The sequence below is a fragment of the Varroa destructor genome, unplaced genomic scaffold (assembly GCF_002443255.2).
Source record: "Varroa destructor unplaced genomic scaffold, Vdes_3.0 BEIS01000005.1, whole genome shotgun sequence".
NCBI classification, from domain to species: domain Eukaryota; kingdom Metazoa; phylum Arthropoda; class Arachnida; order Mesostigmata; family Varroidae; genus Varroa; species Varroa destructor.
In genome coordinates, this window is record NW_019211458.1 from 8,781,642 (window position 1) to 8,804,832 (window position 23,191).

General features: G+C 43.2%; 1 protein-coding gene across 11 annotated transcripts in view; it reads left to right on the forward strand.

Annotated features, from left to right (window-relative positions):
- LOC111251442 (uncharacterized) overlaps positions 1 to 23,191 on the forward strand; it is a 62,360-nt gene that overhangs the window by 8,611 nt on the left and 30,558 nt on the right. Inside the window, exons 2-4 of one of the 11 annotated variants that reach the window (XM_022808012.2) lie at positions 21,913 to 22,123; positions 22,321 to 22,556; positions 22,730 to 22,970. In XM_022808012.2, the coding sequence (XP_022663747.1) occupies positions 22,088 to 22,123; positions 22,321 to 22,556; positions 22,730 to 22,970 (513 nt within the window). In that variant the 5' untranslated portion in view covers positions 21,913 to 22,087. Of the gene's footprint in view, positions 1 to 17,565; positions 17,585 to 19,410; positions 19,843 to 19,923; positions 19,942 to 19,986; positions 20,827 to 21,912; positions 22,557 to 22,729; positions 22,971 to 23,191 lie in introns of those variants that run through there. The other 10 variants (XM_086989828.1, XM_086989826.1, XM_086989824.1 and 7 more) reach the window with 10 other exon arrangements.

Consider the following 23,191-nt stretch of genomic DNA (forward strand, 5'->3'; position numbering starts at 1 on the left):
GTCGAAACAGTATAACGGTTCTGTAAAGCTTCGTAACGCGACATTTCAACTTAATGAGTACGTAACTAGCTTACGTATAGCCACCAGGGTTATTTTCAGTTGTTATTTTTCAACTTTTGCCACATTAACGTCTGCGTTTATAAACAAGATGGTGACAATGATATAACAAAATCGACTTTATGGCAACATTATTTTATCGTTATTTTTTTGTGGTTTTTTTTTTACTACTTTTTGTGGATATTGGCGCTTGTGAATTTCGGTACCACTCTGCAATAGAGTTAACTGTTTGTTAAACGGTACGTACAAAGCTGTGCGATAAGACAATAAGAACAAATTTTGGCCATGACGTTATTCCTGAATCTAGTTGAACTATGTATATTACAACGTCGACATCTAACAGGAAGATGATAACAATTATGAATTATAGAGAACTAACCTACAAGAGTCTGTGATACAGAATTTGCTAGAGGTGGCTCCAAAACCTAAATAGGTAATTTTATGGGACTGTAGTGGAAAACGCATATAAATTAGACCTTAAAGGCGACCACTGCAACAAATATTTAAGCTTTGTGTACAGTCGAAGACATTGCATGCAGCGTGCAGGCAGCTATTATCATAAGAGAGAAAGTTACGAGGATATAGTTTTTTCAAGTTTGAAACTTTAGCAACAACGTGCGACATAAAAACCGAAGCTTATCTGTTTTACTAAGATACAATGCTGGTCGCTGAAGGAAGGTCTTTGATCCATACGTGATAATTCTTGCCATTTATTTGATTTTCCGAAATATATCTATGTGTATCCGTGTGACATAATGAGTGTTTGGTCAAGACCCCCTATTATTTTTAGGTGATTGGATGGCCGCGTGCGGTAAAAGTTAGAACCTAATCACTGCAAGTATCAGAACTGTACAGCCAGTGTTATTCTCGAACTAAAAAAACTACTACTATTTCTTTTAAGTAATGTTTTTAACGACAGAAATTGTCCCGTTCTTGACGCCGTATGAATTTCCCGTTAGATGCCGTTGGTTGATATGTATTTCTTAAAAAAAAAAAAAAACTCAATTGTTTCTCCTGTGCCTTTCTTCTGAGTTCGCAGGCGGAAAAGACTGTTCCTATAGACCAGTATTTGAATTTCCGTAAAAATGGTATTCCATAATAATCCGGAAATGTAGCAATCATATGAGGCAAACATTGAATACATCTTGTATTAAATGTTTGCCTCATATGGCGGCGTGTTAACGCATGTAAAGTCCTAAAACAGAAAGGCAAAAATTCAACTTCGAAATCTGGCATCAGAAGCCTTACTTTTTGATCGCTCACTCAATAAATGGAGTATTACGTGCTTTGACTCAGTGTATTTTGACCCCATCATCGGCAATCCCGTTAACGTAAACTGTATGGCATAGATTCGTTGCAGATACGGAGGTATTGGATGGTAATGAATAATGGTAACGAACTACTAATAAGCTTACAACTTTTCGATGGGCAGATAAACACATAGCGGACACGTGCGCGCGTGTAATGCGTGTTTCATAAGTAAATACCCTATTTTGTTAGAACATCCTAATTTTCAAACTGAGCTTCCAATGATGATTTAGCTTAATTGTCGCTCGATATCATCCTTTCAAAGCTCGCCTGGTCATGCCATGTTGACATAACCTTCTGACCTCGAAAAGCCCCAGAGAAAGGAGTTTTTATTTACATTGCATGATCTGAGTAAACGACTCTGGCGCGGACGAAAAATTCTTCGATTAGTTTATTATCTCGTGCGACAATGTTCTTATTTCGTATAATAAGCCCATTGACTAGTCACGTAGTTCCGGAAGCGTCTGTAAAGTACAATGGTCGAATGACGCCTTCAACCCTAAATTGGTACACACCTGTGACGCGTTTGGGATGCATTTGCTTCCCGTAAAACATATGTAGGTTTTTACCAGTAAAAATGCTACAATTTTGTTCTGTGTACAAAGCTGAAGATGCTTTTGCTTGGAAAACTTTGCCGTATGTTGTTATCGTGCATATATATATATATATATATATATATATAGTAGCATCTCAGGCAATAACCACAGCGGCCCCAGGTCTAGTTTGTCTTATGGTCAATCTTTTAGCAGTCCTCTTAACTGAAATGGCATATAGAACAGGGTCATGTGAATCACTAGGACTGACTAAATCGAGAAGAGACTAGACTAGATTATCTGAGAAGAGGATGCGATGATGAAAACAACAGTATATTTTTCGCCATAATTCAAGATACTGTTAATTTTTTAGTATCGCAACAAATACATAAAATAGCGATTGTTGACCATAACACAAGCTTTATATCGGCAAGAGAGGATATATGCCTTTAAAGGCACTAGTGTTTTTATCGGCTAAAAACTTCTTCCCTGTGAGACGTTCTCACGAATTCGAGTCCAGAAAAGCTAAGGGGAGTTTTTTGGACAAGATTGTTGATTTGTCTTGATAAAAACTAAAACTTGTTAGATTGAGCACTTGTAAGGCAACCGAACCCCACCTAGATTAATCGAGCGATTCCTAGCCTTTGCCTTCAAATAGGCTCACACTTACAGCAACATTGAAATGTGCTGAATCAGTTAGTTAGAACCCTATTCAGTAGGTCTGATCAACAGAGTAACTTCAGAAATAAGCGATACCCTTGAACTACTATAGTTGATATAACGCGTTTGTTATCGTTAACGGTTGCCATTTTAGGCTTTCGTATCGACAGCCAGCCTAGCTAAAAAAAAAATTGACCTGGCTTATAATTTTATCGTGTTACCCCAGTTTCTTGAAAAAAAAAGTATTGCTTTTCGTAACGAGAGCTTCTTTGAACGCTTAACTAACTATGATTTTGGCTGGCCAAATGCTCCCATTATCTACTTTTGTCCATTTGAGTAGTATTTAATAAATGAGCAGATTTTAGCATTGCGAGGTGCTTGAAGATTTCTGTTTGTAAAGTAGAGCTTTTAAGCGATTTTGCTCTGACGCTAACGAGCTAAAAACAACGATTAGTATTAGACCTCTATGATCAACTGACTTTGGTGGGCATTATTGGACAGACCTTTCTCTCATCGTTGTGCACATATTAGTCGAGGAAGTATTCCTCAGAATTTCGCAATTATCTGTTTTCGGGAAGTCTTTTTTCTTTTTTTTAGATTTCAACATTTGCCATAAAGTAAATATGAGCCCGCAATCGTGTCCCTGAGAAGGATCGTTCCCTTGGTGATCCCTATCATTCCGCGAAGCCTTGAAACAACTTGTAATTGCCCACACAAGGTCTGAGTCCTCCGATATCCGCCTGTATATAGTCGTATGTAGAGCACAGAACTAAAGTTCCGTGATGGCTCGAAATTTACTGCAGGCTGCCATCTCTACGGACGTATGTTCATTCATGCATGGCATATGAGACATGTATTCTAGAAAATTCATATAGGGGCAATATTCGATGGAGAAATGGAAAGGAGTAACCTACTATTATAGGAGTGGGCCAAGCACATAATGTCAAAGGCGCCTAAAACAGGGCTACTAAATGAACTATTGCATCTATTAATGCAGATATTATTATCAATTATCTACTTTTGACACTGAGATTTTTTCCCTTTATATAGTTCTATTGCCCTTGTGTACATTGATCTTGTGAGCGAAACCAGTATCAGCGGTTCGTATGGCATCTAATCACTCTCACTGTCACCGATGTATCAGCCGGCCCTCATTGAATATACGTTTTTCTTGATACATCCGTAAATGCAGAGAAAATAAAATGTAGTTTTTGTGTATTTCCGTCTGTATATGAGAAATGATTGCCGGGAGAAGATCGAGGTTAACGTGTAACGCAAATGTTGAGTTATTAGAAGTGTATCCTTGTCGTTAGTGGAATGAAACGCCCCGCTGAGTTGAGATTTCTCCGTGTCACAAGAATTTCGAAAAGCTAAACCCTGTGTTATCGAAGGCACCATAAAGCAATAATGCTCTGCGATTTATCATATTTTGGCCGACACGTGGCTCATGAGATTTTTGAGTTCAGCTGGTAAGGAGACGATCGAGTTCAGTCATACTATACGAGCAATATTGGCAGATAGTAACATTCGTAAGAAACACCTCCTGCCACTAATGAAGGAAAATAATGGCATACAGTGACAATCAGGTGGATTTTAGAAGACAGGACAAGTAAGTTCGAATAAATTTCCTCCTTGGATACTTGGAACGTTTGACCAGAGGCACTACATACGCGCTAGCTGTCTGACTTGATGATAAACTTGTCCTAAAATGCATCCAAGCTGAGCTGAAGAAAAAAGCAAACAATTTTTGTTGGTTTTATAGATTTTGCATATGTATAGGTATGCGTAACACGTGCAACATAGCAGGCCAGCGACTTCGGACCGGAGAAGGCTTCGAGATCTGTAAATAATATCCGAATCCGTTCTACCTTTTGATAGCTACATAGCGAGTAATTCGGCTTGACTTTATATAAAGAATATTACACATCGCCTACACATCATAAATTACTAAATCATCTATAAAAACCCCCCTAAAATTTACATTTTTTTTTTATACTAAAGCCTGTCCTACTATTCGAAGATGCCATATACAGACACGCTGCTTGTCATATAACATATTTACGTGTGCAATGTGCTTAAAGATGTAAACAGTTCGTGACTAAACAGAAGCACATTCGTTAGGTGTATCACGCCATTAAAATTACCTCAGCTAACACGTGTTTGTAATGTTATAAAACAGTTTCCTTTTTTGGTTTGTTGTATCCAATGTTTGCCATACTCTGCATTTTTCAACGCCTTTTATCGAATTATTCTTGTACAGCCCATTGCTAGTGGGTACAACTACGCCAGTCGACCCAAACTCGATATCTGTACTTCGATATTAGTGAACAGATCACAGTATTGAGATTATATCCTCACAACATGGGGTTTCTATCAACAAAATGTCGTGAAAATATTACGTATTCCATTGCTTTTGAGTTCGGGCTGCCTTGTCAATGGAAGGAACACAAGCGCCGCAAGCGGTGCGTTCGCTCAGGGAAGATGCTCCTTTCATAGGGGCTCTTGCAGTCGGCAGGCTCCACCGCTTGCGCAGATCTGTGCGTTGACTCAAATCGTATACTACCTCCATCAGGTTGGGTTCTATTTAAGCGGCGCAGATTAAAGGCCCAGAAAAAAACCCGCCTTGTATTCAAAAAGGAATATAGCTAACAGAATATTGATTGAACGGACGTTAACGGGATATGCTTAATTCTTTCAATGCTGTACTATTTGATAAGCGAAACAATGCCAATTTCCACCGACAAAAACTCAGCGCGGAAAACTTTGAAAAGCACCTACTACTTATGTTTTCATGCGCGTTCACCGGTTACATACCGTGCTCAGCACCAGCGAGTTGCTGGAGTCCGATTGTAGGACTCGTTTGTGCTTTCCGTTGCCAGCCAATCCGCCCGCCTTTTGGTAGAAGTTATCGGTGGCTGCCCCCATCTATTTGAGCCCGCTCTCCGCCGAGTTTTACTCGATATCTGCAATCAAAGCGTCGTCCAGCGAAGGTTTGCTAGGGATATATATGTTAATCAAAAATTCAATCGTCTCACAGCAGCATCCATTTCGAATCATACAGATACGTGCGTCGTACTGTGGGCCATTGTTGAAGTTAGTGTTGGGGAACGCTCTGTGGGATCCCACTGCCTCAATACCCGAGGAGGACAGACCCGACCGACGCGGCTGGTTCTTATTGTTGAGACAACAGTAGATGTCGCCGCTGGAAAACTGCTGCTGTCCTTTCCCCAAAGCATTCAGCTTGATCCTGCGCACTGCAGGCCCAAATTTACATTTGGCATGTACGCGTCGTGGCCTCTTAGCCCTCGAACAGCATTAGCTAGGCTTGTTGGCGGCGGCCAATGGACGCTGGAGAAGACAACTGAGGAACGAAAACATCTTGGAAGTGAGGCCAGCGATACGCGTAAGTGTGTGTCGGGCAGGATGAAAGCAAACGGAAAAGTCTAGATTCCCATTTTCGACGAACTCATGGAGGCAAGTTTTCTCAACAGCGGCCTAGCACCGAGACGATATGACAATTCGCCCTTAACCGAACTCACTCTCCGTGAGTTCACATAGAGAATCACAGGTTTGACGGTGCTCGTCCTCACCATCGCAGTCATAGCCTGGGTCGGAATAGGCACCGAGCATGGCGAACGATACAACACAGCGACAACGTTAGACAGAAAAACTGCTAGTCACGAGTGGCCACCACCCGTAATCTCTCCGTTCTTCGTGGCTGTCTTTCGTCGTAAGCCTCGAATCGTTACTATATTGTTCTTTTTTTTGCATAATTATCTATCAAGCGCTTGCTCGAAGATTATCCCTTTGAAATTGAGTAGGAAAAATTCATGGTTGCTAGGTAAGCGCTAAAATTATTTCCCCGCAATTTCGGTGTCTACGTTCCTTATCAGGGAAAAAGATGAGAATGAATGAATTTTATGGCGGCTTTTGATGCTTGTTCTTAAAACGTGTGTGCAGGGAGTACCTTTTTACAACCACGCTGCTGCCGCAGCTTACATATAGCCTTCTTCACCTACGCCTACATAAAAAAATACTGTTAAATTATAACAGCTTTGATTCATTTTTAGCAGTTGTTTGACTTTTGAATAGCTTGCAAAATGACTTACATACTTGATTTAGCGTGTGCTTCAAAAGGGTGCCTGGGAAGTTGTATTACATCTTTGGTGGCGAGTGAAGAGCAGACAAGACACCGTGATAGATCCTCTAGATTCTTGGCTCTGTTTTTGAATTGTACACCCTCTCGCGTACACCGATAGAGATTTATATCATCCCGGCCAAAGCATACGTCGTAATCGGAGCGTAATTAAGGTTTCCAGTTATAACTGAGTGGGCACTGAAATAAGCAGAGCCCAGCTTGTATGAACAACAAATTTATGGGTAGTGGCGTAATTAACACGTAAGCCTACAATTTTCTTGGTGGTTATGCACGTCACGAAGCGGCACGTAACCGTAGCTTCAAAACCAAAATTTATATAGGATCGTTCATGTTTGCAATTTGTTATTTGGACTACGTTACTGAGATATCGGTAACGAGTATTACGTCATATACAACTACTGAAATTAGAAGGCGAACAGCTATCTGAGGTGGCAATTTGGCACGCGCACCCAACGCCATGTTCCCGCAGTTCGCTTATTCGCATCTATAGCTACTACCGGCCGCTGGTAGCAACGATACGAGCGGTACGCTTCTGATGCCACCTCAGTAATGCGTCCAAACTCATTTTATAAATGGAGATTAGTTAGTAAGACGACATGCATAGGAAGAATTACGAACATGTACAATGAGCTTATTTTTAACACAGCATAACAACGGCCGGACAACACTTCTCCTTCGTAACATGTCCGTAAGCGCCACCACCACCACTACGGCTATCTGCGCTTCGGTTACCTTATCGAAGTGTGTATTATTCCGTTTATGCTGTTGTTGTCGCTACTGGTGATGCTGTAAGTGTTCAGCCTTTCTCTTTTCACCATTACAATAGGCACTCGGAGTGCGATAGCAGGTATCTTCTTTGTTAGTCGTCCAGCTTCCTGGTAACAGAAACAGGAGTAGCGACAGGATCCCGGCCGGCCGGCCGGCCGGCCGGCGTGTTCACCGCGGAGCTGCTATCAGCTAAATCGTGAACGAACGCAAACGTGGTGGTGCTGCTGCAGTAAAACGCACCGTACTACAACGCAAACGCAATTACAACAGCTGAGCCGAAAGTTTCGACAGCGAAAAATTACAGTCTTCTAATATAGCAGGGCCGAATGGACTTCTCTCTCACCGGTCCGTTTCGCCGTAGTTGACGTTGCCGTAAAGCTCAACTCCCTCGGTCGTGGCTTCGGTATCGTTGTGTTGAACTGATAAGCCCGAAGTGGCGCGACGTACCGATGCTGCCGCTACGAATGCCACCGGGTGGAAGAAACTATACGGATATCCCAAGTATGACGACGCCCTGTCCGCTGCTCCTCTTTTCTGTTTCTGGGTTAAGCGGTTTTGTTGCAGCCGCGTTCAGGGGGTGAGTGTTTCTGAGTGCTCTGATATTGCAGACAGCGCAGCGCTGATAAGAGAAAGCTTTGTTTTGCCTCAAGTGGTAATAGTAGCAGCAGCGGCCATAGATATGCCCGAGATGCTGTTGTTGTTGACGATGACGATAATGATTCGGTTGCTGATCCCGGTGATGTAGCTACGTGGGATCATATCGGTGACGCGATGCGGCCAAATTGTACAAACGCGCACATCCAACAACAGGAACATATTGAAATCAACGGCAGTTCTGTTGTTTTGCTGTTGTTACCGTTTGTAAAGTCTCTGACCGTTCCCGTAGTTGTAGCATGGCTGGCTGTGGTATCGCATCGTCCAGCTATTGTTGTTGTATAACAATAACAGCAGATAGGCACAGCAGGTGGTGTCTGCGTATGATCCATATCTAAAATAGAAACGACCTGTACAGTGTGTTAACTTGTGCCACGGCCGCTTCTTGACGGAACAGTGCAACTTCGAGTTGTGGTCGTTGCCGGTTGCTGATTACCATCGTCGTCGTCGTCGTCGTCGCCGCCGTGATCGTCGTCGTGTAATTAGATCGTACGGGCTTACTCACTTCTTGTTCGGTTCTGTTAATTTTTTTTTTTTTCGGCTCGGAGTAGCGCATTCAAAGACCGGGGTAACATGCTCGACAGGAACGAAGTTTCCAAGATTAACGGATGGTAACTTTGTTATAAAATTGAATTTACTTATTGTTGCTATTTTGTTGTTTACCAGAGTTTTTTCCTTTTTTTTTTTTGTTTTTTTCCTACTAATCAAGTGTCTCTGAATACCCTGAACAGGCGCTTCCACTTATTTCGAGCCAAGTTTTCGCTGAAATCATGAATCGGGCGAGTTCCACTCACAAGTTAAGTATTTCATTCTATGAGACGCGTCCACACGCGAAGTTCTGGAGAGAATATTATATCGCAAATCGTTCATGTTGGTGCTTTTTGCTGCTCGTATGACCCCAGGGTTCTTGTCTTATACACAGAGCATTACAATATTACAAACGTTACGTTGTATCTGTCGGTATTTTGCTTAACAGAACGGACCCTTTGTATCGGCTATGTTTTCATTAAAGCTTGCGCTTTTTTGATTTACGTGTCGGACGTTCGCGCGCTTCGGTAACCAAGAATTAACCAGATGTCTTACAGGTTGGATTTTATCCTTAATAGACTATTTTACGTAAATGGTACCCTATCACGACTAGCAGGTCCGTACAAGCATTTTAGTTTACTATCGAGGAGCCTGCACAATTCCTCCTCGCTTTGTATCTTTTCCTGCCAAATTTTTACCAGCGGCGTTGACATTTCAAGCAAGAAGTGTAAACATCGAACCCATTAACCCTGTCAGCCAGCCTACCCTACTTTTTCGCATTTTTGCCTTTTCTTTATTTTCCTATAACCACGCAGTTTCAAGCTGCAAGCTTCGTACAGGGCAACATAACCTCCAACCGTTTGCGTCATTGTATTTGCCCGTAATATATGGAATATACGACCCACACCAGCGCTATTAACCCGTTCGACGACTCACCACACCCCCATCGACACCCGCTGCTGTCGTAATAGCGCAGCATAGGCGTCTCTTTGTGTGCCTGGCTATCCGCTGCCCTCCTTCACTCTGTGCGCTCCTACACCGCTTGCGGCTGGTCTCCTTCAGTAGTAGCAGTAGGCGCATTGGTGGTGATGGCAGCGATGCTCGACCATGATGGTTGTGGAAACGACGGCAGCAATGGTCCCGCCTTGCTGCCCTCATTAGGTGTTTCCCCGTCTCGCACACAGTTTGCCCCTGTCGGGGGTGGGTGGGTGAGTGAATGGGTGGGTCGGTCGGTCGATGTTTGGCTGCCCTCGGCCGTCGCAAGGATTAAGCCTCTGTTTAAATATTCATAATAATGCTAGGTCATGGGCATGAATGGGGAGTGGGGAGGAACCTCGTGACAAAATAAGTGAAAGCAAGTAACGATGGTTTCGTCGTCCGGTCGACAGTGAGCAGACAGAGTCGTTCTAATTCTGCGATGGTTATGGTGGCGTTGTACGCCCTTTACTCTTTGACAAATAGTGCAAAGTAAGAAGACGTACTTAGGAGTCATATTCGTAGCAGCTTTGCGGCGGCAGTAAAACGAAGACCGTGACAACAAGATTGGCGAGAATAGGCAGACGACCACAGATGAGGACACAGAAATACATTGAGACAAATCAGATGCCGCCATCGAAACTACGATAGAGCTTTGTGGTTGCCCACACGCACGCAGGCTATAGAAGTTGAAGAGCTGGCCATTAAACTGCAAGGGCAGACGGCCAAGAGAAACCTATAATAGTTACAGCGATCTGCCACTGCAGAAGCTGAAGCGGTGTAGTAGAACGGGTTGGTAAGAAACTGGATGAGCGGTTCTGCATTTAATTGTCGGATCAGCTAATGCGATAGGGTTTAAGAAGAGAGCGCGTTCCACTGAACGTAGGCAGCATACCTCGTCCTGATGGCCGATCGTGCCGGTAGGTAGTCGTTTGACCAGCAACTCGTCCATGATTACTGTGGCTGTCCTATAGGCAGCTGACTGATTTGTTAGATGCTGGGCGGCCGATTCGCTAATTGGGTAGGTGGGCGTTTGTTAAATAATATTTGTTAAAGGTGTAATCATTGTGATACTGGTCGACGCAGTATTCATTCATTTCGCTAATGAAATCCTCCAGCCAACTGCAGACGCACGTGGAAAACGCAAAGGGAACTAAGGGGTGTTCCCATACGCAGACGCAGCCCTTTTAGTTGAGGCGAGCGCGCGAGCAGCTGCCTGCGTGTGTCTGTGGCAAGAGTCGCTCAGAGTGTTGTCTGTACTAGCAGTGCAGGCGATAACGGTGAACGAGGACAATGGACCACCTCGAAAGTTGGCGAAACGGGGTTGGCAAGGCAGAAGGAAGCACTAGGAAGATATGTAGTTGTCATCAGCTTGAGCTGAAAAATGGAACCTCCGCCAGCGCCGGTAACAATTCACATACAATTGAAGTCTGCTGTGTAGGATACTTCAGCGCACTCTCACCACAGCATTCAGTAGTTCGGCCAAGGAATTGAAGGAAAAAAGAATTCGATGAAAAGGTATATGCCGGGAAAGGATTTTTACGAATTCAATCGAGAACTCGGTTTCAGATATGAAGTTTAAAAACGAAAATGTATTATCGAATATTTATTATATGACTTCATACCGATAACGAATAAATAAATTTCGACCTTTAAAATTATCTCAAAATATCGCTCTGCGAGCCTTGTGCAAGGCACTATCCGTTTAGTGTCAGCAAATGGTTTCAATAAGAGTACCTGAAACCTATCAGTCTTATTGTACACATACATTTCTTTACATTCGACATTGTAAAGGCGTATTGATGGTGCACTGTGTTAGCCATAAGCTTAAACTTATCCGACATTTTGCAAAATGCAGTTACTTGTCTAGTAAATCAGTCCTATCAAGGCTTTCTTCACATGTAAGTAGAGAGGAAAATCTTTACTGGGCCACGTCGAGGCAACTGCTAAACGTGTTAATCTATTGGTAGATTGGATAATATACGTCAAGTCATTAGTATCCACATGTAGCATTTTTATACAGCTTCCATGATGGCCCCGCGCCTATGACCTTAGAGGTCCCCTCGTCGGGAAGCGCGCAGTTGTGCTATGTTAAATACTGCTTTGACAAATTTAGATCATGATTCAGAGCAATCAGTCCTTGTGAGCCTATCCACTAGGACAGAGCAAGGTAAAGCATAGTGCGATTGCTGGGTTTCTGTATGATTTTATAGATAAGGTAGGAAATTTAGCTTGGGCGTCTCTTCACGTTGCTTGCTACCAAAGAGGTGTCTCATTTGCTGCTGAATCGGCTGAATGGTATCCTAACGACGCGCACGCATCCTAAAATATTATAGGACAGATTCATTTATAAACGTAGGTACAACCTAATCAAGGCTATGAGAGTCTTATAATTATTATACTGAATTTGTTACTAATACTGTCAGCCACTGCTGTATTTGAACGTGTTGTCCTACTCGAAACAGAGAGTGGTGAGGTAATATTCAACAGGTGGAAATCGTCTAAGCCTACATAAAAACCCAAAAAAAGCAAACTTTTAAACGAGATCACCAAACTGTGATCTCGCAAAACGTCTCGTTTGACTATGCGTGGCTGCGATGAGAATTTAAGGCACGCGTATTAAGTAAGTGGCAAAGTTCGTATTTGACAGATCTTTTCCAATGTAAAATGCGCGTCTCTTAAAAGACCCATTCAGTTTGGAATGCGGGCCTATAAACTGACTACCTACTATAAATCGAATGTGTACAACCTTCTAACTATTCCCTGTCTGGGAAAGTTGCTTTTCCAGAGCATAACTTGTTATCTAGTGCTCTTGCTTTCTTCCACTGTGGCTCATAAGTAATTATGAAAACCAATGGCTTTCGTAAATGGTTAACAAAAGTAACGGCGCAAACCGAGGTAACGGTTTGGCGACTATTTTCTGGAATCAAAAAGTGCCGGCCGTATCTTCGTCACCTAAAACTTATCCAAATTATTTCAGCGGCATAGCCGCTACTCTAGGCGACGCTAACACCAAATGTTGAGTCAGCCTCACACATGGACAGCGACACGAAGGTTTGCTGAGCTGAAAAATGGCCGCCGACGAATGAAAAAGGCGAGGGGGACGAAAAGAAAATTCTTTACGACCTCCATGCTTTTAATGAACGTCATCTGCATTAATGTAATAAGCTAATGCGTCCGCTATAGAAAACAAAAACGAACGCGAGATATTCAAGCCGAATTGCTGACTGCCGCTACCGCTGTTCAGTGGCTTCTGCCATAGGTGACGTCCTGTCGACAAAGTAGATGATAATAACGAAAAAAAAAAAAAGCGCCGCAAAGCTCCACTATCGCTTGTAAATGTTTGAGGCAAGAAATGTTTTCCTGGTTCCTACTTTTACTGATTCTAAAGTGTTTATAGGGCTTGCCTCGATCAAAAAGTTCGATTCTGTTTAACAACGTTGTAGATAGCGTAGAACATAAGTAGCAATTACGTAACATGACATTTATATATAGGATCCCTTCACAATCGCTTCTGTACCGCATAATTGCAGATCTAGATAAAATTGCAATACATAATAAATTTACAAATTGCAATAAAATGACATTTTACGTGTTCAATATCAGGAGTACTGTCATCATTAGCGGAACAACGCAGTGCACACAAGAACCGCAATCATTTCGTGCCGCGTTTGTTTCAGGGTCAAACGGGGTAAGCAATTTGCGCCCACCTGCAAACGGTAATGGATGTTTTTTCTTGTCATAGCCACTTCGAAAGGTTCCACTGGGTCTGGGCTGTTCACGGTATTTACCGGCAGGCAGGCTGGCAGGCAGGCAGGCATGTATGCACGCAGGCATGTATGCACGCACGCACAGGACAGGCAAATTAGCGATCTCCCCATTTCGAGTCATTAATAAGACACTTTCAAAGAGAGATTATCAGTCACGTACATCAACACGTTTTTTTAGAAGTTTACTGCATATTTCTAGTAACATTCGACAAGAAATTTTATCTGTTTGGTCCCGCCAAACATGTCTCAGTCTGTATACGTGAGTGTTCCTTTTTTTTTCGAAACGACTTATTCTATAATCTGATTCCTCTGATCTGAGCAAAATTTGGCCGTATCCTTTGCCAGTATGTTTTACTTGTAACACTTGCGAATCCTCCAACAGATCCACGCAATAATGCTAATGATCGCCTTGTTTTGAACAGTACAGCGTGGGTCAACCTAGAGATATGTTGATCGGTAGAAACATTCTGTCCGAACATTTGCTCCGAGCCATAGCTTAATCTGCTAAACTACGCCATACGGCAGCTAGAGATGATCCAATGTTTAGTCGGACTCTGTTTGGAGAGAGTTATTCGAACCGAGATTGTCAAATGTTGGAACTGAGTTGCTCTGAACTGGCAAGCAAGCGCCAGACGCGTTCACATCAGGCGTGCGATAGCTGAACCAATCGGTCATTATATCTCTGGGGTTGGTGGGCCCGAGGAAGCGGCGTTTAAATGTTTAACGAACAGCTTCGAAGTGGAACAGAAGAAGGGAACGTAACGCTAAAACAAGATGCCGGGCACCGATAATCGCAAAAAATCTAGCGGCGGCAACAGTAGTTGCATCTGTGACAGTAACAACATGCAGACGTCCGCGGATAACACGCCGCAGAAGATGATTCAAAAAGAAGACGATGTCGGTTTTCCGTGTGCTCCAACAAGCTAACAACATTCCTTGCCATCATTCTTCTGTCCGTCTGCTCGGCTGATCCAGCGGTGATCTTCACACGAAACGCGAAAGACGGCCGCACCGCAGAAGGGACCATAGAGGTTTCGCGCTAGAGAAAGGGAAGGTTAGCGGTGTATCTTTACAGTGCAGCTGCACTGGTCGAATTGGTAGCGCTGCAGGTCTCCATGCTATGCTCAATCTAGAGCTTACACTATGAGATTCTGTGGCAAAAACGCTTTCTCCATATAGAATACAAAGTCCATACGCCATCCTGTGTGGTACTTCGCCCCGCCTAATAGACGTACTTCATAGTAACGCAGAAAACAACCAGCAAAAATGAGATTGACCCCGCAGAAGGGCGTTGTTCTGTCCGCAGCCTGCTCAAAACAACGGTGAACAGTCGGCGCAATCTTGAAGCGGCGGCGGCGGCGGCGGCGGCGGCGCACGCAGCGACGAACAGGTCATTTTGAATAATTGCGTGCCAAAATGACTAATGATATTTTGCGTCAAAAGAAGGGGAACAATAAACGAAAAAAAACGAAGAAATCAGAATATGATAGAAAACAGGTAGATGATACACAGTATCTGAATAGGGGGGAAACCCTCTTGTCTATACTTTCTATGACGACGGTGACAGCGGCGGTCGCGGCGATGATCTAACCACCATTGCCGTGGTATATCACTTTTGGCTAGCCATATCATTGTTCTTTCTCGGCTGTATGTAAATTGTCCTTGGTAAGAAGACCCGACACCAAAAGGCTGTGATAGAATTCTAGTAGAGAGATGTGCCTATTTGTGTTTAGGCTCGATTAAGGATAGGCATTAAATACAGGCAATAGGAGTTGAGTTATATAATTAAATAAACATAATTGGAGAAGTTTGATTAAGTAACTAATTTAAGCCCTATGTGGTTACGATGTACTGAAAGAACAAAAAAAAAATGAATGAAAGAAAGTCTTTGACAACGATTCAGGCATGATTTGTGGGCTTGCAGACACGAACGTTTGATATACTTTTAGAAGTTTATGGATTGCCAGGATATTTATCTTGATAACAGAAATCTGCTATTGGCTTTATAACTTAGCGATTAGCCCAATCGATGTTTGTTATCCGGTAACTGCTTATTCCTGGCAGTATTACTGAATAATGCGTTCAACAAGAAACCATACCAATCAACAAGTGGCTTCACTTGCACCCCTGAGAAACATTGATCAGCGGATGGCTGATTGACCGATCATTGATTATAGAAGGTGGTCGCGGCGCAAGACAATGATTTTACTTCTACGCACCGATTCGTGCTTAAACACCGTCATAGACAACGTACATCTTTCCTCTAGGCTATTTCGCCGTCTTGCTTTATCCTATCGACTGATGGTTGATTCCATCACATACCGTACGTCATACAGCTCAAGCACAATTCTCCGGCGGCACGTTCCGCCTCGCCTGCGTAACAGCGTCTGTTGCTGCCCACACCGCTACTACTGCAGCCACTGTTAGTGTTATTATTATAAGCACACGATCTGATTGGCTGATCGATAACAGACGAGATCATACACAATTGATCTCCTTGATGGTAGGTTAAGTAAGGAACGGTATGATCTTGCTTGCAGCTCTCCGCAAAGGCCCTGACAGCCCTGGCATCTGATGGTCGGCTCGCTCACGAAACTGGGAAAGTTGTGCCTCGAAAAAAACTGCTAACGGCGGCCAAGTCAAAATACTACGGCCGCGCGGATTATTGGCGTCTATGTTAAAGTAGAAGAAGTCTGTCTCTGGCCGTCTGTGCATTCATACGTATGGGCCGGTCGGTGTACGTGCGTACGTACGTATATGTTTGAATGTATTTGTGTGATCACGTCACAAGTCGCAATTGATCATTGAACGATGGTTCCTGTAACGATACATTATTGAAACTATCAGATTGAACCACAATCAAATGAACTAGGAAAGGCGAAACAACAGCTAAGTACATAAATGACACCGTTAGGGACCGCTAAAGACATCCGTTGGCTGATGACTTATTTATTGGATAGAAACGTCAGCCACGTAGATTAGGTCTTTGGTCACTAACGCAGATCAAGGACCGGAAACGGTTTCTCAGGTTAAACAACTCTCCAGGTTTACTGCGAGTACAACTATTGAGATCACTCAACAACCGTCGTGGAAGAATGTGTTGTTCAATGTGGGTTATATTAAGTGGGGTATTTCTGTTGAGTTATTCGCAAAACTGGGCTAAATGGTTGGAAAATAGGTTTATATACAGATCGAATCGACGATCATACATGCGCGAAGTTGGCCTACGTGGGCAAACGAATTTGTTACCTAAATTCAATGCCTATTACTATCAAAATAGATAGCATATTGCTGAATTGAGAAAAAAACGGTTTGTCTTTATGTGGACCACGATTATTAATGAGTCCATCCTTCAACGCAGTATATATTCATACTATTATGTAGTTACTCGTATATTAAAATTAAGAAATTAAGAAACTGACTGCAGATGCACTATGTGGCCTAACAGATATGGAGTAGATCTAACTAGACCAGGTTTATATTTGCAGAATCGCTCGACCTGACTGTTACAATATGGCAGACCGTAACCTATATTTGGATTAATATATTTATACGCGAATATAGGACGCTATGGTCGAATGTACATGAAGCTCTATAAAACCGAATCGAACAGAATCAAGCACGTGAAAAAGACTCGACTTATCAATAGGCCAGTATTAGAGGTCATTTATTTGTGCTAAATTTGCGCCTACCGCCGTTACTTGCATGCTGTGTCCTGCAAAGTGAACATCAAGGCTTTCAATGGATAAAAACACGTTGCTGTTGCCCCATTGTTGATCTTAAAAACTGCTTCCCGGCCGTCCCTCTTCACAGGGCATAGGCTACTTCCTCTAGTATCACTTTTTGGCCCTCATTGAATTCTCTCCATTCTATGTTATATAATAAGCGCCACAGTAGGATATGTTAGGTCGGGCCTAAGAAAAGCCGTCTCGCTATTCCCATTATTATTGATATTGTTGTTACAGCTGCTGATGGTGTTTGTTTGGCAAGTTCGTTTACCTTCATTATAGTTGACTGAGCATAGGCGCAGACGCCGATGCCGCAAACGCGGATGATATATTTGAATATGGCCGAATCCGTTTACGTTTTGCATCTTGCCACCATCCTTGTATACCTACCTATCTCTGTGTGTGTGTTGTTATCAAGCAGTGCTTGTCATCGCGGTTATGCCGGTGAGTGCAGCCTCAACACCATGAATTGCTCTTACCTCAGTATATTGCCATTAGCAAAAAGGCGCAGCAACGGCAGCTGCAGGGGCAGAATGAGACCAGCCGTTGATGGACCCTCAACAGCCACTCAATATTTCATTATCTCCGTCGGAGTAGTTTTTTCGTAGTCATGTCATAGTACATAGACATACACTCATATGTATATCCGTATGTGTGCGTGTGTATATGCCCATCGAAGGGAGATCGAGATCGCTTCGATAGGAGGACATAATGTTGTCTAATTTACACAAGTGCCTCGCTTACCAGCGTCTGGTGCAGCAGCGTGAGCCACATTAGCCATCCGCTGGTATCGTGATACTGCTGGCCCAGGCGAGAAACACCCTTGTTGATCCCTTTTTTACGTTGATGTGACCGACAACAGGACAGGGTAGCAGCGAGGCAGGGGTTGGGGTAAGGTGGGGAACGCGGACGATGGACAGTTGAAGGACATTACTAATGTCGACGGCACGATAATAACGTACTTTTGCTATATTTACATTTCTGATATGGCACCGATGTGATTTGAAACTTCAAGAGAGTTATATCTATTGTAAGTGCACTACTTCTAAAATAAGTACAACTGAAGTAATAGTGTCACGATTCAGAGGGGCAAGTTTCAGCATGAAATGAAGTACGTCTGCGCAGGGCTTCGAGCTTCGACTAAACTATCATAGATACCGAGACATTGTACTGTTGTTTTGAGTTTTACGTCTGATAATGTTTCGATTAAGTTGCTGGCCAGACATTGTACTAATACGGATTTGTAGTAAACCAAAGGGTTTATCCGCCATTAGGGTACAAGTTGTTCGTTTCGAATAAAGTCAGTCAACTAACGCATTAACTGTATGCTATATATTTTTAATAGATGCAAAAATGTCACCCGACGGGGTTATCTCATATCATTGAAAATAGCTAAGATAAATACAGTGTCTTGGTTGCTCCATGACCCTATACGTGGTAAATACACGTTGTCTGTTTAGCGGGAGGGAAGGTGGGTTCAATCTAAGTGGAACGCATGGAGATTAAAAACATAGTTGCTTGATGATCTTGGATCATTTCTGGTTGTCATCACTCGAGTTCAATCATTTGTTTACCGCGTAGAGGTGTAGCAATAAAAAATATCAACGATAACCGTAACGTTGGGTTATAGGCTGATTTAAAATGACCGCTTTTCTCTATTGTGGCCAGCTCAATTCCGAAAGCTATTCAGATTTACTTATTATCTCAACTCCTCCGAAACGAATCATATCTGGCTGCATAACTTTTCATTATGGCATTTTTTACGTTAATGTTAGATAGATTAGTTTCGCATACTATTAATTATTGCTCTGCTTAAATTAATAAATTTCCTACCTACTAACCACAACTAATTAAAAACAATGTATTGTATAAAGTCTCTCATATAGCTTTCCAACAATGACCAATACATCGTACGGTCTCGTTCGTTTCCTCTCTAGCTAGCTGTACAAAGCGCATGGCCCTTTCCTTGGGCCGTTACCATCGGCCTATCGACACTTCTTGTTGTTGCCCAATAACAATTAGCACCATATTATCAAGGCTGCGTTTGCGATGCTTCCTTGCATATCCGTTGCAGCGAGGCTTTGTTCTAACCTAACGACAATACTTACCTCTCAGTAACTTATCGGCTGTCTATCAAGTGGTTACCTAGGGTATAACTTGGATGTAGTACCTATCTCCCTTCCTCTTTCTCCTATTCCCGACTTTTGGCGATGACGCATTTCGAATACAGCCGAGCGCGACAGCGCAGAACATTCCTGCTTGCGTTGAGACCACTTGATGATAAATTTTTTTCGAAGCATGGAAGTCGACGCTATGCCCTCTTGACAACAAGCGTAATTCTAGAGGCGATTTGTGGACACACGACAATAGAATGATGGCAATAGGCGGCAGCTAGAGCGGGACCATCTTCCCCCAACAAAAGAAGAGAGAGAGAGAGAGAAAGAAAGTCTCTCCGTGCGCTGCCCAGTTGGTCCACGGGGGGACCAACGGCTATCGGACAGTCTAGGAACTATTTATTTGATGTCGATTACAATCTGCCTAGTCGATTCCGCTATGAAAAATTTACCACGGGATTGTTGCACTTGGTTCATCTGCTCGGCTCAACTTTGGCGCTATTTAACAATATAGACGTCCCACGCATAACGTGACGTGACTCGTTTGTAATGGCAGCTATAATGTCGGCAACGTTAGTACAAAACATGGTTCGTGCAGTTACTTTTTCATCTAGGTGTGCATGCAGGACCAGTAAATCGAATCCATTAGAGGAACTGGCACCGACCTAAGCTAGGAACGACCTTTGTGTGCGTATGTATGCTTGAAATCGCTATCTAAATGGCAAAAGCGTTTTTGGTGATGAGTGCGGCAGGCAGCGGACTACTGTTGATGCTAGTGCTGCCCATGTAACAGTTGCCATCCCATAGGCCACACACGCGACTGCCAAGACCGAGAAACACAGAGCACATGAATAAGCCGCTGGAAAATAGTCAGCGTACCCGTCGTAAGCCAAAACAGATCGTAGAAGGTTGCTACAGTAGAATAGAACGGTCGACCAACCAACTAATCAGCCATTGTATCAGCCAGTTGTGAACGAGCGTCAGGAAGACGTTCATCGCGACCGCCTCTACGGCGTAGCGTTAAACGTGTGAGCAAGATCCTTAAGTGGCACGAAAGCTGGATAGAATCATCTCTTTCGAGATGCGCGTTTTAGGAACCGATTGAGGATTCTAACAGGAGTGACAAAAACTATCGAGCCATCACCATCGGCGTTTCAATGACTCAAGCATCGCGCAGAATTGATTGCCTTTTACGTCCTGCCTTGTCCTGCTCAGCTGTTTTGTCTATCCTTTTTTAGATACATAGAGATATTGTTAATTTAAGAACGCATCCGTGTAAAGGACTTAAAGAAAAAAACAAATATGTAACATCGACAGCATCGTTTAATACTGAATTCTGTCTAACACCCACGTTCGAACGATATTAATGGAATACGCTTACTGGAAACAAGCTCTATTCCTTTTACTAGCTGTCATTCTACTAAGGCAAAAGGCAAAATATTTATTGATTCAACCGCCGCCGTTTCGACCATGTAATGGTGGGGTATTCCGGAACAAGCTTAAGCTTCACAGTATCGGTTCCGCAAGGAAAGGTGATAGGGATCGCTAACACTGGCCCGGATCCAAGAGTAGGTACAGAACTACACAGTACTTGATTAATGATCCTACCTTGTTAGTAACTCCAAAGAGTGAGACGCGCGCACAGATCTGTGAGAGTATTAAGAAAGACTTAACCAGCTGGCCTATATACATGCTGACTGAATGTATAATTGCTATAGCAGAACTATTGCATCAACACAGACAGGGCTGTTCGCAGAGATTAACGGACAAATACGTTTTTTTCGATACGGAGGACGTTCGGTGTGCGTATATATCTAGCCAATCTGGCTATTGTGTGTACCGTACGTAGCTAACTGCTGGGCCTGTGATCTTGGCTTCTTCTGCACTGGGATTCGATTTATGTGATAGTAGCGTTGGTGATGGCTTTCAAATTCATCGTCTCTTCTTTGGTCCTGGATTGACACCGAAGCGAATTTTAAGCAGATTTTGATGGAGAGCCATGCGTCATATGCTTTCACTTTTTAGCTTTTCTGAGCGCATTTTTTTTGCGGCCACGACTATCTCTCGAGGAAGGGAGCGGGTGCTTCATGCTCGTTCCTGCATTCAGTCCCGAAATCTTCCCTCGCGTCGCCAATCTATTTCAAATTTTAGGAGGCAGACAGGACTCCTGTAGAACTCAACTCTCGAAATATTGAGAGTATAACGCCAGCAAAGTCGATATAATCACTGGCAGCGAGATCTGCTTGCTTTGATCCTCAAAGGCTGCTTAGATGTACTATTTTTCATTCACGCCTCTGTTGTTTTTCGCTGCCTGTTCTTTTGAATACGGCCTCAGTCCTAGTAGTTGTGTGTACTGCAGAGTGTCGCCTAATCATTGGACCTGTGTATCTGGTAATAGGTCCAAATCTATTGTCAACGGACAGCGGCTGCCATGCAACGATTGCAAGAAAATCTGTTAGCAAAGCTCTGGTGCATTTTGACGCGTTGCTGAGGACAAATCTATAAAACCGAATAGTTCACAGAGATAAACATTGGGTATGGTTAGGTCATTAGCTGCAACAAAACATAACAACAATAGTTGCGTAACGTAGAAAAATGAATACGATTGTGACTGATATCACCTAATGCTAATGTATTTGTTTGTCTTCGTGGTTTCAGTACTGAACCCTTAACCGGTGAACACCATGTATCATCGGTGAACTTATTTAGTCGCCATGTAGAAGAAAAGCTTTGCAGGGAGCATCTTACCATCTCGGGGCGCCAGACACTGCATCAAGGGCAACGACTATGAAGGCTTCTGTAAAGATTCCTCAAAGCTGATAGCCAACATTAAATGTCAGAAGGTCTTCACGGTCGTATTACTGTCATTGTAAGCAACATCCTCATCGGCTATTTTGTCCTTATGTATCGTCCTTATATAGCGTCTAGTACTTTTAAACTATTTGTCGGTAATAAGTCCAGTGCGTGGCATTTCTTTGTCGCGTTTAATTTCCTGCCGACCTCGGCTCGACGCATACCAATTTATTCGTTATGCCCGCTCTATCTCCGCTTCTAACCCCAACGAAGATGGAACCTCACTCGGCCCTAGACTCTCCCCCTAATCTGCACCATTCGCTTGCGCCCGCTCTTGGTGCGCCCGTCGTAGGCTCCAACGGCGCTGGCTCACCATTGTCTCCGAGTTCATTAGGTCCGCATGGGCCTGCCTCAGTGGGTGTTTCTCATCTCCCCGGGCACCTGCCTGGCTGTACGGCCTTAACCCATCCAGCAACGGGCCAGCCAATCTGTACCTGTTTTCTTAGAAGGTGAGCGCTTTTTGAAACGAGTACTTCTTATGTTCTAAGATACAGCTTTTTGTGTTCTTTCGTTCCTTCCTATTGAAATGTTGTATTTTCCATTAACTAAAAAAGCTCAACGCGACAAACGTAAAAAAATAGTACATGGCATTATTGTTGTATTTTTAAACATTTCTGTACAGGTTAAGTTCAGCGGCTGGCCTAAATATGGGAGGTCTTCCTGGTTGTCCTTCGTCGCCGCCCTCTGCGCCCTCTTCAGCTTCCTCTCGCAATTCCCCTGGCTCCCATCCGGCGCCGAGTCTGTTGTCTCATAATCTAGCTGGCCACCAGCAGCAAGCATCAGGTCAACAAGGCTCCCACTCAAAAACTCATGGTGCCCAAATGCTGCTAGATCCTCATCATTTTGTATTGTTACAACAACAGGTATGCTCGATAGTCGATTTAATCATATGCGCAATTATTGTTTGCTTAAAGGGTGTGATTTACGAACGATACTGTTATTTTATCGTTATTTGGTATAACAGTCCTCCCACTTTCGTAGAAATAAAATCTCACTAATTCCAATTTCGATAAGTACTGATTTTGTATCTTCCACGTAAAAGGCGCCAGTACACTCGTGGACCAGCTCAGGCTGCGTAATCGCA